Source organism: Scyliorhinus torazame, chromosome 7 (assembly GCF_047496885.1).
Source record: "Scyliorhinus torazame isolate Kashiwa2021f chromosome 7, sScyTor2.1, whole genome shotgun sequence".
NCBI classification, from domain to species: domain Eukaryota; kingdom Metazoa; phylum Chordata; class Chondrichthyes; order Carcharhiniformes; family Scyliorhinidae; genus Scyliorhinus; species Scyliorhinus torazame.
The window spans coordinates 54,556,104-54,570,747 of record NC_092713.1 but is presented as its reverse complement, the minus strand read 5'-3'; the positions used below and the strand labels follow the sequence as shown (position 1 = coordinate 54,570,747).

The 14,644-nt window shown below is 46.6% G+C and overlaps 1 protein-coding gene across 1 annotated transcript in view; it reads right to left on the bottom strand.

Moving 5' to 3' along the window:
* Nucleotides 1–14,644, bottom strand: part of LOC140427342 (uncharacterized) — a 157,405-nt gene that overhangs the window by 50,093 nt on the left and 92,668 nt on the right. Inside the window, exons 15-19 of the mRNA XM_072512894.1 lie at nt 13,326–13,549; nt 6,362–6,438; nt 5,009–5,089; nt 4,757–4,865; nt 2,209–2,288 (exon numbers count right to left, since the gene is read on the bottom strand). Of these exons, the coding sequence (XP_072368995.1) occupies nt 2,209–2,288; nt 4,757–4,865; nt 5,009–5,089; nt 6,362–6,438; nt 13,326–13,549 (571 nt within the window). The remainder of the gene's footprint in view (nt 1–2,208; nt 2,289–4,756; nt 4,866–5,008; nt 5,090–6,361; nt 6,439–13,325; nt 13,550–14,644) is intronic.

The following is a 14,644-nucleotide window of genomic DNA, read 5'->3' as shown; positions in this document are numbered from 1 at the left end:
AGGGGCTTCATTGCAGTTTTAATGTAAGCCGACTTGTGACAATAAAGATTATTATTATTATGAGATTCACCATGCTCCTTGGTGATGCAGAAGTAATGATTCGAGCAATGGAAGATTGCGCGTGTTGATCAGTCCTGTCATCCAGCATGAATCATGCTGACTATCACGTTAGACTCCAGGACAGAAGATTCTGCCTTATAATCACAATATGAGTCAGACAATATGAGGCCTCCAAGGGCCAGGGCTGTGGTCAGCAGCCAACTCAAGGCTAAACCTCCAATATCCCAGGTGTTCCTTCAATTTTGGTCTTAAATATTAATAGCTGGAATTATTCTGTGTGTGCTACATTGCACCTGACCCATGGGCTGGATTCTCCTCCAGCGGGATGCTCCATTTTGCTGGCAGCCTTGGGTTTTCCCGATGGCGTGGGGCTGCCCCACAATGGGAAACCCCATTGACCGGCCGGCGTAACGGAGCATCCCGCTGGCGGGGTGAAACAGAAATGTGGCGGGGCGGAGAATCCAGCCCCCTGTCTTCGAAAAACAAAGACGATGTGGACACCTGAGGTCTCAAAATGATGGGCTTGTGTATACAACTGACTGAAAATGTGCTGCCCACCATATTGGATTATGACAACCAAGGGCTGTTATTTAACCATTCTTGATGCGTGCATTAGATATTTACATTTACACCAGCTTGAGGTTTCCTCTCCAAAATTATTTTGCCCTGAGGGAGCCCAAACCATTGTGTCTGCACTCAGTGAAACCAGCATGAGGAATGGCCTGCAACCAACAATCAACATAACGTCGGTGGTGGTATGTATTAGGGGTATTAAGGTACCCTGGGATGCCGAGAGGCTATTGGTAGATAGACACTGGATCCCGATTGGATCAGCTGCCTGCTCCACCCAGCAAGGCGGAGTATAAGAGCTCGGGTTCTCCCAGCAGCCGCATTCTGTAACTGTGCTGCTGGGGAACAAGTCTGGTAATAAAGCCATCGTTCGACTCCTTCTCATCTCGTCTCGTGAGTGATTGATTGTGCTACAACGTCCCTAAACGCGGAGATGGGAGGAACAGGAATGTTCCACCCGGCTCCATTTTTAACCACCCACTTGGTAATCGCCACTCTTGATCTCAGTCTCCTACCTCAACCCACAATTGCAAGGGGGAAGGATTGGGAGAACATTGGCAAGGAAACATTTTATAGACGCTGCAAATTTATAAATACATATTGAAAAGTAGCACATTACAGCGATATTAACAAATGATTGGCCTTGAATTTGCGGGACAAAGGACATTTCACCACATGTCACTGGTATTAGACCTTGTTCCATCACCCTTCAGCTCAATAATTGAGGAAGCATAAGCTGATAACAGCAAAGCCAGCAAGGCATCTGCCACCTTAGTGACTGGAGGGACCATTGGTCTACTCCTTAACCAGAATAGAGAGCGCGGGTAAATGGAGTTGAAATCAGCCATGATTGAATGGTGGAGTGGACTCGATGGGCCGAATGGCCTTACTTCCGCTCCTATGTCTTATGGTCTTAATAGATTGAAGGATAGAAAGGGAAACAGAAGGAAAATAGAGAAAGTGAGAGGGTGAATTCCAGTCAAATTAGGCACAGAAAGAGGAAGGAAAAGAAGGAACGAAAGATCAGATTTAAAAAAGGGGGAATAGGGATGAAAGGAAAATTAAGATTAATTTTTCAAAATAAGAGTATTGAAGAATAATTTCCTACGTAGAAGAATGAGACTCCACAATTTCAACGGTTCCATTTTTATCCAAAGAGATTGGGTTGCATTTCAGAACCATAAATGTCATCATTCGAAGAGTTATTAAGTGCCAGAACATTATTAACTACTGGTCCTAAATTTTTGTGGCACATGAAATTTCTTTCAACACCAAAAATGTCGTAATTTCTTGAAACTCATGGCGAGGTTGCAAGCTGAGAGGAAAGCTGCTCAATTTATTCAGCAATTTGTGCTAATTTGTATGTCCCTACCTCTCTCTGAATTGTGATTTATTTGTACACTAATAATGGCATGCACATTTATTTGGCCATTATTTTCCCAGCAAATTCTGGGCCAATACTTTAATTCTCAATTCAGGTTGATTCAGAGCACAGGACTCAATTTCACACAGATTTGAGCTGAGGACAGTTTTCATTTGCACAGCCAAGTCCACTATATGAATGCGCTGTCATATTACCCTTCATTGCATGTTTGTTTATTCTGTTTTACAGATGTTCCAAGGTTTTCTGTTGAGTCAGCACGTGCAGCAGGCACAACCTAAATGAGAAATAAAAGCTGATTAAATGCACACGCTCTCCTGCTTACAAATATTCCCTTATGGTTTGTCTCATCTCACAGAATCTTTGCAGTGCAGAAGGAGGCCATTCAACCCATCGTGTTTTCACTGGTTCGCTGAAAAAACATTCTAAGTGCTGGACCAGGCGAGGAAACCCGTACAGCCTGCTGTCTCCCCATATTTTCCAGCACTTTGTGAAAGAAAATGCTGGAGGCATATCTTACGCCACCATGCTGGCACGATGGGGCCTGATGGAGCTGGCAATGTTGGCTCTCCGGAGATCGGGGCTCTCTTTCTAAGGGGCGCCTGGATCTTAAAAAAATTAAAACGAAAAATGGGATGGAAACCCTCCCCATGCACATGGCCCTCTCCCCCCAGGGAACCCCCCCCCCCCCAGGGAACCCCCCCCAAACGGGACCCCCCCCCCCCCGTCCTCCCGCGGGGACATGGGCACATGGAGAACCTCCCGCATGGATCTCCACAACTGAAGCCCCGCCCACCCTGGCACTGCCTCCTGGCACTGACCTCTGGCAACCTGGCCTTCTACCCTTGCACTGCCCCATCACAGTGCCAGGGTGCCTGGGGGAAGTGCCAGAGAGTACTGCCAGGCGGCAGTGCCAGGGTACTGCCTGGCCATGTGCCTCTCCCTCTGGGGATCGTGCCAACCTGTGCGCCCTCGACGAGTTCACTTCACCTGGTTCTCATTTTTAAAAATCAGCTGTAAACCTCACTGACATAATGCCACGTCAGCAAGAAGGGAATTCCTAATGTGAGGGACGATATAGCGGGGAAGCCCGTTAATGGAATGAAATGTACTGAAATTAGATTCCCATCCTTGGGGCAACCTCGTTACATGACTGGAGGAAGGTGGGGAAAATCAGAAAACAGGACCGAGCCGGTTCTCACTTTCCATCTCTCGTGGGATTTTGCGCACACATCGCCATTTGTGCTCACAGCGAACGTGGGTGAAAATTTTCCCCTTCCCCCAGTAAATCGTTTAAGTTCACAAAGCAGTGTGATGCAGTCGCCATTGTGATGGTTCCTCTGCTGAATTTCCATTCCAGACAACGGCATTGATCGAGACTAGGCTTGTCCAACCTTTTCACGTGGGGAAGCCATGTTTACATTTTTCTCACACTCGGGTGGCCTTTGATGACATTTTGGAAAGACAAGGGGCTGGATTCTCTGCTGGCAAGGATGCTCCTTTTTGCTGGCAGCCCGGGGGTTTCCCGACGGCGTGGGACTGCCCCACAATGGGAAACCCATTGAACAGCCGGTGAAACAGAGCATCCCGCCGGCGTGCTGAACCAGAAATCTGGCGCGGCGGGATGGCGAATCCAGCCCCTGGTTTGACACAACATTAAACATGGATGTCAAAAACCACACCAACACTCACTCACCCACCCTAGCACTTAATCACTCACCCTCACTAAATCAACTGGAGTGGGGGAGCAGAAGTGAGACTTGGAGCGAGGCCTGAGGCATGATGGCCCCCGAATGTGGGTGCCTGCTGAGAGGATCGGCAACATGGAACATACAGTGCAGAAGGAGGCCATTCGGCCCATCGAGTCTGCACCGACCCACTTAAGCCCTCACTTCCACCCTATCCCCATAGCCCAATAACCCCTCTTCACCTTTTTGGTCACTCAGGGCAATTTATCATGGCCAATCCACCTAACCTGCACGTCTTTGGACTGTGGGAGGAAACCGGAGCTCCTGGAGGAAACCCACGCAGACATGGGGAGAACGTGCAGACTCCGCACGGACAGTGACCCAGCGGGGAATCAAACCTGGGACCCTGGCGCTGTGAAGCCACATTGCTCTCCACTTGTGCTACCGTGCTGCCCAAACAACAATGGGGAATGCAGTGAGGCCATGGAAATGTGGTCAGAGCACTGGGACTGGGAGGAAAACGGCTGGAACCACAGGAAAGCATGGTGAGCGGAGGCCCAACATTTCAGAGTCGTTATATGTTCACACACTCGCAGCTGTTGGCGTTGGCTGCTCCTCCACTCATAGCCTGTTTCTCTCCCATGTTTGCTGCTAACAGGCTCAATTGTGAGCTGTGAGTGGTGGAGCAGTCCCCTGCAGAACTCTTCAAACTCACTGACCGCCTGGCCTGCATTTTTAACAATCGCTCCGTGGGCCACATAGGCGGCCCATGGGCCACAGGTTTGACAAGCCTGAGCTCAACTTTGAACATAGGCCAGGGAAGGAGTCACCTGGCTGCTCTCTTAGAAAATTGGGCACAGTGTGGGTTTTTTTTAAGGGTGAGAACAAATATAAAATGCAAAAGGAAATGAAACAATTGTTTTTCCAATGTGCAAACACCATCCTCTTCAAAAATTCAAAATCCATGAAAGGTTTAAAAGAATTGAGTAACATGCCACATGGATTCATTTAGGAGGCATTCTATATAGCGTCAGGGTTAGTTATCATTAATCCCTACCTCGGGCTTGCAATCATCCTGAGTTCCCGAATGGGCCTCTTGATTCTCGTTCGTTACGTCATTGTCAAGTGGAATTATTTCTTTTTCCTCACTTTGTAACAACAAGGAACTGAATATAGAAAGACCAAGAAAGTGCAAAGGTCAGATTGCAAAAGCCATCAAAATTTAGCTGGTAAATGTGCACAGGTATGGAGTTGGGAAAATACATTGCAGGTTGTTGTCCAGTACTTAATGATGCATCTATACACTAACCTTGATTTCTCTATCTGAGCAGAGTGACTGCGCTGACCAACTGCCGACATGATACCTTTCCCCTTAATCTGAATGGACGCCCTGAAAAACAAATGTCAGAGTCAGACTTGGAAGTTGGTTGGCTGCAGGTCAAAAGCAAAGAAGTTCTCTGAGAAAGGGTTGCTGCTTTGCCTGACAGGGAATTAAGTAAAGCAGCAGCTGTAGCACATGCTCTGAGATGTGTGCCATGAGTGGCCTTGAGGGAGCTTCTGGCATGTGATGAAGGAGAATGATGCTGCACTGAGCAGGCTGTTCACCTCTTAAAGGCCCAAGATGCCTGGGAGCTGGGAGCAGGTTAATGGATGACTGCTGGGATCTAGGAGGAAATTAAGAAGTTTATGTGGCATCAGACTGTCAGAACACATCCAATCTATGTAATTAAATGGAATGTGTCAGTTAAGGTCTCTTTGTTGTATCGAGGAATCAGCCTAGAGTGATGATTTTGACTGATAGTTGTGTCCGAGACTTGTGAGAAGAAGTAGGGTCAATGATTAGCTGTGATTCTTTTGACTGACAGTCCTGTGGCAGGAATCTCTACTCTGGGTCATTTATCTGTGGCTGGAGGACAAGAATAATCAATCTGTCGTCAACTGCAACCCAGCTCCTTTGGTTCTAGCAGTGATTCATCATGGAAGAAGTAAATGTGAGTTTGCATCCAGATGGAAAAGCACATTTTATTTTTCTGATATACATTTATGGAAATCATTAAAATCGGTAATTACAGCATTAAGTAATGTTCAGATAAATAAATCCAACGAGCCCTCACAGGCAGAAGACGACCATTCGGCCCATCAAGTCTGCACCGGCCCTCCGAAAGAGTACTTTACCTAGGCCTACTCCCCCGTCCTATTCCCGTAACCCCCGTGCATTTGATCATGGCCAATCCACCTAACCTGCCCACCTTTGGACTGTGGGAGGAAACCAGAGCACTGGAGGAAACCAACGCAGACGTGGGGAGAACGTGCAAACTCCACACAGAGGGTCACCCAAAGCCGGAATTGAGCCCAGGTCCCTAGTGCTGTGAGGCCGCAGTGCTAACCACTGTGCCACCGTACCGCCCTGAAGACATGTGCTCCAGAAATTGTGGCACCCCTAACCAAGGTTCCATTATTGCTATTGTTTAGCCTAAGTGTGGAGCAAGCTGCAGGATTGTAGGGTGTGTGAGCTAAACATGAGCTACTATTAAACCACTATAAGGCACCATTTTTCAGGACAACAGTGGTTGGTGGATGGGGGGGAAGGAGGGTGTATAAGGAAGAGAGCTTTGAGCCAATATGTGATCAAGGAAAGAAAAAGAAAAAAAGGGTGTTTTACCATGTTTCTGCCTTAGTTATTTTATCTGTTTGTTCAGCATTGAAATTCTTAGACTGGACCTCCAGGTTTGTTTGTTCCTGTTGAGCACGAAACAGAAAGCGTAACAAATAGAAGAAAGACAATTAGAAGAACCCTGGTCACTTCGAGAGTTCTGCAGTTGTTAATGAATAATAAGATTGCATATAAAAAGGATGATAACTCCAAACTGAGGAACTTCCAAAAATCTTTCAGTTACTGCTCCATTTCCTAAAGATAACAAATATACTATTCACTACAACCCAGTGCAACATCTTTTTGTACATTTTCTAACACAATTGCATTGGCCATACCTTATCACAAATGGTTTACTTTGCTAGGTGCTGAGTACAAAACTCAGCAGTGTGCCATGCGGCGAGCTTGCTGCATGTATTCTGCAAGGATATGGATACACGCAGAACCATCCAACACAACTGGTCGATGTGGCACCAGGATACCTAATTTGGACACCTTTCTGTCGCTCAGTCATGAAAAAAGAAGCATGGAACTGCAAGATGGGCAGTGCGCACTGTGATGACACCTTGACAAGGGTCAGACACTGTTTGCAGGCAAGATAAATTTGTGGAACTGTTTCTGCTGCAAACGGTAGAAAAGCACGCTGGAGCTTTTTTTGGAAGGTGGGCTCTTGGATCTGCCCCAGTGTTGCTGCATCCTCATAGCCGGTGTGAGGTAGGTGATCTGTGTGCTCAAAATCTTAAACAGGTGGGGGGGGGGGTTGTGGGTTGGGGGGTTGTGGGGGGAGGGGAGGTGGTGACAGGGCCCATGGGGGGGCAGCAGTGGCAGTGTTGCTAGAGCATGATGGAGATGGGGTAGAGGCTGCAGAGAGGGCAACCACTTTATCATCCCCTCTGGCACGTTAGAATGGGACTTCTCCTTTGCTCCTTGACAATGACGAAAGGTTGTCTTGGCATTTCAACCAATGCACCCAGCATCTTGGTGTGTATGCCCATACAGTACTCTCCTGGGCACCATGCAATCGAGGTCTTCATCTGGGTCCTCTGCAGTAGTAATCATCTGCTACCTTGCTCTCCAGTGAACTGGTAAATACCCCATTCTTTCACCCATGTCTGGCTGCAGCCCACTCATGCCTGGTGACTCATCACAAGCTGATCCTAACTTGATAATAGTCTCCAAGGTATGTACAGTTCCAGAGCTGGTGGTTGCAAGTGACAGATAAAGCAGTACCGTTTTTTCACTCTTTGTTTCACCCAAGGGCCCTGGTGTGTGCAGGGTACAATTCTTAGATGTCTGAAAACAGGAACTCAGAAGGTGAAGTTTGGAGTGAGGGATGGGTGTGTGGTGCATGGGAAGCAAGAGACCAATGGTCATACCATAAGTAGGATGCTCATCATCCCTTCCCACAATGGTCCTGGAGTACCTCTTGCCACCCTTCCCCTACCCCACCCCGGGACCACAGCATCTGCCCCACCTGCACCACTAATGCCTCCCCTCTCCATCGATCACTACAGATCCTTCTGCCTACTCTGGAGTTCATTTTGCAAGAACTTATATTGTAACAAGCTTTTTTTGTGTCAATTCCCTTTAAGATACAGCCTGTCTTTAAAAGGAGCAGGCTTGCTGTACCATGCGACTGTCAAACAATACTGCCAGGGCCACCTGCTTGACGGAAGCGTTCAGGTGCAGAAAATAGCAACCATGCAGCTTAGGAGAGTACACAAATTTTGCTTGCTACCCACTTGGATCTGAATGGGCATGAGCAGCTCATGAATTGTGGATCCCTCTCCAAAACCAGTGCTATCCAGATTCTAGTCCATTCCATTTAAACAACTCATTTGGGCCTTTCTTATAGCTCATCTGGTACAGACAGTGAATAGCTGTGGGATCCTGAGCAATTAGAAACTGCAATTGGTATCCTGACCTATGCTGAGATAGTTAATTCCAGCTGGGCCAGTGATCGGGGCTGGAATAGAATAAACATGCAGAGTTCCTACTACTGGTCGCACATATGATTTAGCTGAGGTGATGTGATCAAATAGCCTATTGATGTTCAAGGGTCATAGAATATAGGACATACAGTGCCGAAGGAGGCCATTCGGCCCATCGAGTCTGCACCGACCCACTTAAGCCCTCACTTCCACTCTATCCCCGCTGTCATGTTATTCACCCTAAGGTAACACGGACTGCAACTGGATGCAGTTGTACTGGAAAGTAGACACCAAACTTAGATGTTAGTTCAATACGTTTTATTGAACTTCTGGAGCAGTGCACACAGCTTGCTGTGGGTTGACACTCTAGTAATCTAACTGTGCTAATTTTAACTAACTAGACCAGAATAGCTCTGAGCCACGTGTAGAAGGTGCTAACTGATATATACACCCTGACTGTTACTACAGATGTCACCAGTGGGAAGAGGCGGAGTGCTGATGCCTCGTGTGTTTTATAGTGGGAAGCCCCATTCTAGTGTTCTGCCTGGTTATTGGTTGTGTTCTGTCCTGTGTGTTGATTGGCTGCACTGGGTATTTGTCACTGCCTGTCTGTATCTCATTATGTGCATGAGTGCATATCATGACATCCCCCCCTTTTAAAAAAAAAAATCATTGTTTGCTTAGAGCACGTGCGAGAGTATGTACATGGATGACTATTTACATCAAATGGCGAGTGAATGAATATGTACATGAAAGGTGTCTAGCGTGCAGATACAGAACAATATTTACAAGATAAATGTCTATAAGTCCAATCTTTGGGGCTGGCGTTGGATCCTTGTTGACCTTTTGAGAGGGGGAGGTGGGGACGACGGCGCTTTGACAGGCGGGATTGCTACCAGATTGGTGGCCTCGTGGTGCGAGGTATCCGGGAAGGCATAACAACACCTGGAAAGGTGAGATTTGGTGGTGGGAGGACAAGTTTGCGTAGTGCCCTTCCGTTGCGCCTGACAATGAAGCCATCAGCCATATGAACCACAAACGATCTGGGAGCAGCCTGCCGAACAACAACAACTGGGGCTGACCAGCCTCCATCAGGTAGCTTGATGAGAACAGCATCTTCCGGAGATAGCACAGGCAAATCGGTAGCATGAGCATCGTACGTCAGCTTTTGCCGGTTCCTGAGTTGCTGCACCTTTCGCAGCACTGGGAGGTGATCCAGGTCTGGTAATTGTATGGCCGGAACAGTCGTCCGTAGGTCTCTATTCATAAGGAGTTGTGCCGGCGACATACCGGTGGACAGAGGGGTTGCCCTGTACGTCAGCAGCGCAAGGTTGAAGTCCGAAGCAGAGTCCACAGCCTTGCAGAGCAGTTGCTTCACAATATGGACCCTTTTTTGACCTTCCAGTTAGATTGCGGGTAGTGTGGCTTGAGGTAATGTGTTTAAATTGGTACAGCTTGGCGAAATTGGACCACTCTTGGCTGTGGAAGCAGGGACCATTGTCACTCATGACAGTGAGCGGAATACCATGCCTGGCAAATGTCTCCTTGCAGGCCTTGATGACTGTCCTTGACGTGAGGTCTGACAGCTTCACAACTTCCGGGTAACTGGAGAAGTAATCTATGATGAGTACATAGTCACGCCCGTTGGTGTGAAAAAGGTTGATTCCCACCTTGGACCACAGAGAGGTCACGATCTCATGCTGCTGGAGTGTTTCTTTCACCTGAGCAGGCTGGAAACGCTGGCAGGTCGCACAATTGAGGACCATGTTGAGTATGTCCTGGTTGATTCCAGGCTAATAGACAGCCTATCAGGCCCTACGCCTACATTTTTCGACACCGAGCTGTCCCTCGTGGATTTGTTGAGCACTAAGCTCTGCAGGCCGCAAAGAATGACGATACGATCTAGCTTGAGGAGGATCCCCTCGACGACTGTCAGGTCATCCTTGACATTAAAGTTGACATTAAAGCACTGAGGGCATTGCCCTTTTTGCCAACCATTTGCAAGGTTAGGCCTTACACGCTGCAGAAGAGGGTCCTTGGCAGTCTCTTCTCGAATGTTGATCACTCTTTCATCTGAGGCCGGGAGGTTGCTGACACACCTGTGGTTGCACCTGTGCCTCAATTTGGCGGATGAAGTCAACCTGTTCACAGGACGAGGTGTTGGAGCGGGACAGAGCATCCGCAATTATTAGCTCCTTGCCTGGTGTGTATACTAACTCAAAATCGGACCTGCGGAGTCGAAGGAGAATGCGCTGAAGTCTGGGCGTCATGTCATTCAAGTCCTTATGAATGATATGGACTGTGGTCAGTCTCCACTGTGAAGGTTGGTAGACCGTAGACATAGTCATGGAACTTTACAATGCCAGTTAGGAGGCCCAGGCAATCTTTTTCTATTTGGTCATACCTCTGTTCAGTAGGAGTCATGGCCCTTGACGCATAAGCCACTGGAGCCCAGGATGAGGAGCCATCCTTCTGGAGGAGCACCGCACCGATGCCATCCTGGCTTGCGTCCGTGGAGATTTTTGTCTCCTTGTCCGGGTCAAAAAGCGCTAGTACCGGAGCAGTGGTGAGCTTTGCCTTTAGCTCGAGCCACTCTGCTTGATGTGTGGGTAGCCATTGGAATGCAGTGGACTTCTTCACCAGATGCCTGAGAGCCGTGGTATGTGATGCCGGGTTGGGAATGAACTTTCCCAAGAAGTTTACCATAAACCTCGGTACCGTCTTTTTGTCTTCAGGGGTCTTCATGGCGGTGATGGCCTTGACTTTGTCCGAATCTGGTTGCACACCCTGCTGGGATATCGGGTCGCCCAAGAACTTGATGGATGACATGCAAAAGGAGCACTTGGCCCTGTTCAACTTGAGACCGTTTGCATGGACCCGTCGAAAGACTTGTTTGAGACAAGATATGTGTTCCTCGGGGGTTGTGGACCATATGACCACATCATCTACGTAGACACACACACCCTCAATGCCCTCCATCATCTGTTCCATGATCCTGTGGAAGATTTCAGAGGCTGAAACAATGCCGAACTGTATCCGGTTCTAACAGTATCTTCCGAAAGGTGTATTAAACGTGCAGGGCTTCCTGCTGGACTCGTCCAATTGTATCTGCCAGAAACCATGCGATGCATCTAGCTTCATGAAGAATTTGGCGTGTGCCATCTCACTGGTCAGTTCCTTCCACTTTGGGATCGGGTAGTGTTTCCGCATTATGTTCCGGTTAAGATCTTTGGAATCTATGCATATCCGCAACTCTCCTGAGGGCTTCTTCACACAGACCATCGAGCTGACCCAGTCAGTCGGTTCCGTCACTTTGGAGATGATGCCCTGGTCTTGGAGCTCCTGCAGCTGTGCTTTAAATGTTTCTTCAGAGGACCCGGTACCCGGCGTGGTGCATGGATTACAGGCGTGGCATCAAGTAGGATCTTGTAGCAGTGTGGCAACGTACCCATTCCACTAAACACATCCGGGTATTGCGCCAGGATGTCATCAATGTCAGCCTGAAGATCAAAATTAGGAGAGGACATGGCATGGACTCGCTGTACGAGGTTGAGTAGCTTGCATGCATGGGCACCAAGCAGGGATGCCTTGTCCGGCTTGACGATTTCGAATCGCAGTGTAGCATTGATGGTCTTGTTGGAGACAAACAGATGACAAGATCCTAATTGCCATTATAATCAACGAGCTGGCAGGCTGGCGGAAGAATTTTGGGTTGCTTCTTAATGCGGTCAAAATCAGCTTGAGAGATGAGATTGGCTGAAGCACCAGTGTCCAGCTTGAACTGGATGCTGCATTGGTTAGCGTGTATGACAGCACGCCATCCGTCCGCAGAATCCACATTGAGGATATCATGACACCCATAACCCAATGATCCCTCCTAATCTATTTGGTCACTAAGGGCAATTTATCATGGCCAATCCACCTAGCCTGCATGTCTTTGGACTGTGGGGTCAATTTTAACCATGCCTGTTCAACAAGAACCAAGTAGAAATTCCTGTGCAGGCTAAGCACAAGCCATTCAGATGCCGTACAAAAGAATTTAAAGGGGCCACGGACAGCTATCATCGTACCGTCAATGTTCTATGCCAATTCCACAGGTTCTGATTTCACCCTGGTTTTCTGGGGAAGAGAGGAGGGACACCTGGCAGTAACCTCAAGTATCTCACCATTGCTGATTCTGCAGCATTGCTTAGTCATTGTGGTGTTTTTTTCTCTGTTTTGTTTTATAATCTCACTTGCCTGACAGACTTTGTCTAAATGGTGTTGACATGGGCCATACTGATGAGTTGGATGACTGTTAAAAAAGGGAGTCTCATGGTAATGAAATTTGTGGCAATTAAGCACTTCACCTTGACTAAAATCGCACATTTATGTAAAGGCTGCGATGGACCAAATTTATCAATATTTATGCTTTGAAAGTGTAACATTCTCTGCCCATTCACTATGAATGGACAGTAAACATTTCTCCATTATATACAGTATAGTGAAGAGTGCGTTAGTGTTAAACTCTGCACTGAAGTTAGTTTGGTAGACTGGCTATTCACTGCAGTACATACTCAAGAATGCTATGGAATGTTTTTATTACCCTCCCATTTTCTCCTCACTATTCCCTGAAGGTGCAAAGTTGAACTGAGATTTTCTAATTGGAGCTATTTCAAATGAATAAGTTACTATCATCACTGAAATAAATGGCAAACCTTAATGTTTCACCCATTCCATATGTTGTAACTTTAACAACACCACAACTGCTATGAGCAGCTGACTATTAAACAGTAACTTTTAAAACATTGCCAAAAATAATCCAATTTCAGGCAGCCAGATGTAGTGTTAAGTCCATCTCTTGTGCTCGTAACTGTACAGCTATCATCTGCTAAACCGATCATATTGAAAACAGCTGCACTGGTGAATAGTACAATATCGATTTTTAAAAAGGTTTAACCAATTATTGGAAATACAATTATATTATCAGGGATTTTCAGATATTAAATATGGAGGTGTAAAATCCCTTTAAAAACCATTATGGAGATATGAGTTCATTTTACCTGATTTTGGTTGCCGTATGAATGTGCATTAGTAAACCTCTTTCTGCCTATTCTGTATTGTGGAAAATCATAAGGAGCACAAATGGAGCATGGCTTGTAGGATGAAGAGCTCTGTGAATCAACATTGCAAGATCCTTGGAAGCAACTATGCATTGGCATGGTGGAAACTGATTGGCCAGTTGGTTGGTTTTTCAGTGGAAGCTCCTTATGGGAACTATTAACACCTGGAAGCAAATATTGAAATAAATTAGGTGCAAGTTGGTGCCTTTTTCCTTTTTTTTTCTTTCTCTAACTACACCTCCTTATTTTTTCCTTTTCCCCCATTAGGTTTTCTTGGTACACCTATTTTGTCCCTGAATATATGGGGTCAATTTATGACGAGAAGACCATCCTCCCTATGCCAAGGTAAGAACAGGAAGCTGCGCCAAATTATTGGCCTATTGTGTTTGGGGTTGATGTTCACGAGGAATTGGGTTGAAAGTCCCCATGCTCCTTTTCTTAGGAATTTCTCACAGTTGCTGAAAATGCATACTTCTTGGGTTGGAGAATGTTCTTCAGGTTTGGGGAATGATTCCTTCATTCTCGTTACACATACTGTGTGGCTGCTTAATACATTCCTTAGGTAGCAGTATCTCTCAGTTTGACAAATACAGAACTTATAATGTAAAATCATTGGCGCATGTTGGAAGTTGCTGGGGGTGGTCGCGAACCAAGTGGTAGGTGGAAGACACATTGGTAGAACTGGCTGAAAGCGTGGTCAGAGATAACTTTTGGAGATGCAAAGAGATTGGAAAGGCAGATAGACTAAGCAATGGAATTGCAGATTACATCAAGGTGAAAAGCTCCACCACCATAAAGGAGCATGTTGTGAGAATTCTGGCCAGAATCAGAAGATGTAGGGAGGACTGCAGAGATCATGGAAGATTTGTAGATGAAGATGAAAATGAGAATTTTGAAATTTATATGTAGTGCAATCCAGATGCATAGTAACAAATATAAGAAGGATGAGTTGTAGGCAGTTCAGTTCTGACGAGTTTGGATTTGTGAATGGTGCGGCTCAGGAAAGAAGGATATGAAGAAGTCAAATCCGAAGGGTATTATAAGATGGAGATGAGGGTTCTGGCAGTGATGAATGAGGCTGGATGAAAACTGCAACTAGGTCATCTTGATGATAGATCAGACAATGGAAGTTAAAACCCATCTATAGATCAAGGATGTGCATGTCATGTTTAACCTAAGCGAGCAGCTGGGAATGGGAATGGAACAGAGGGCAAGAGTGCAAAGCTTTCAGCAGAAGGCATCACCAAAATAATATGAAT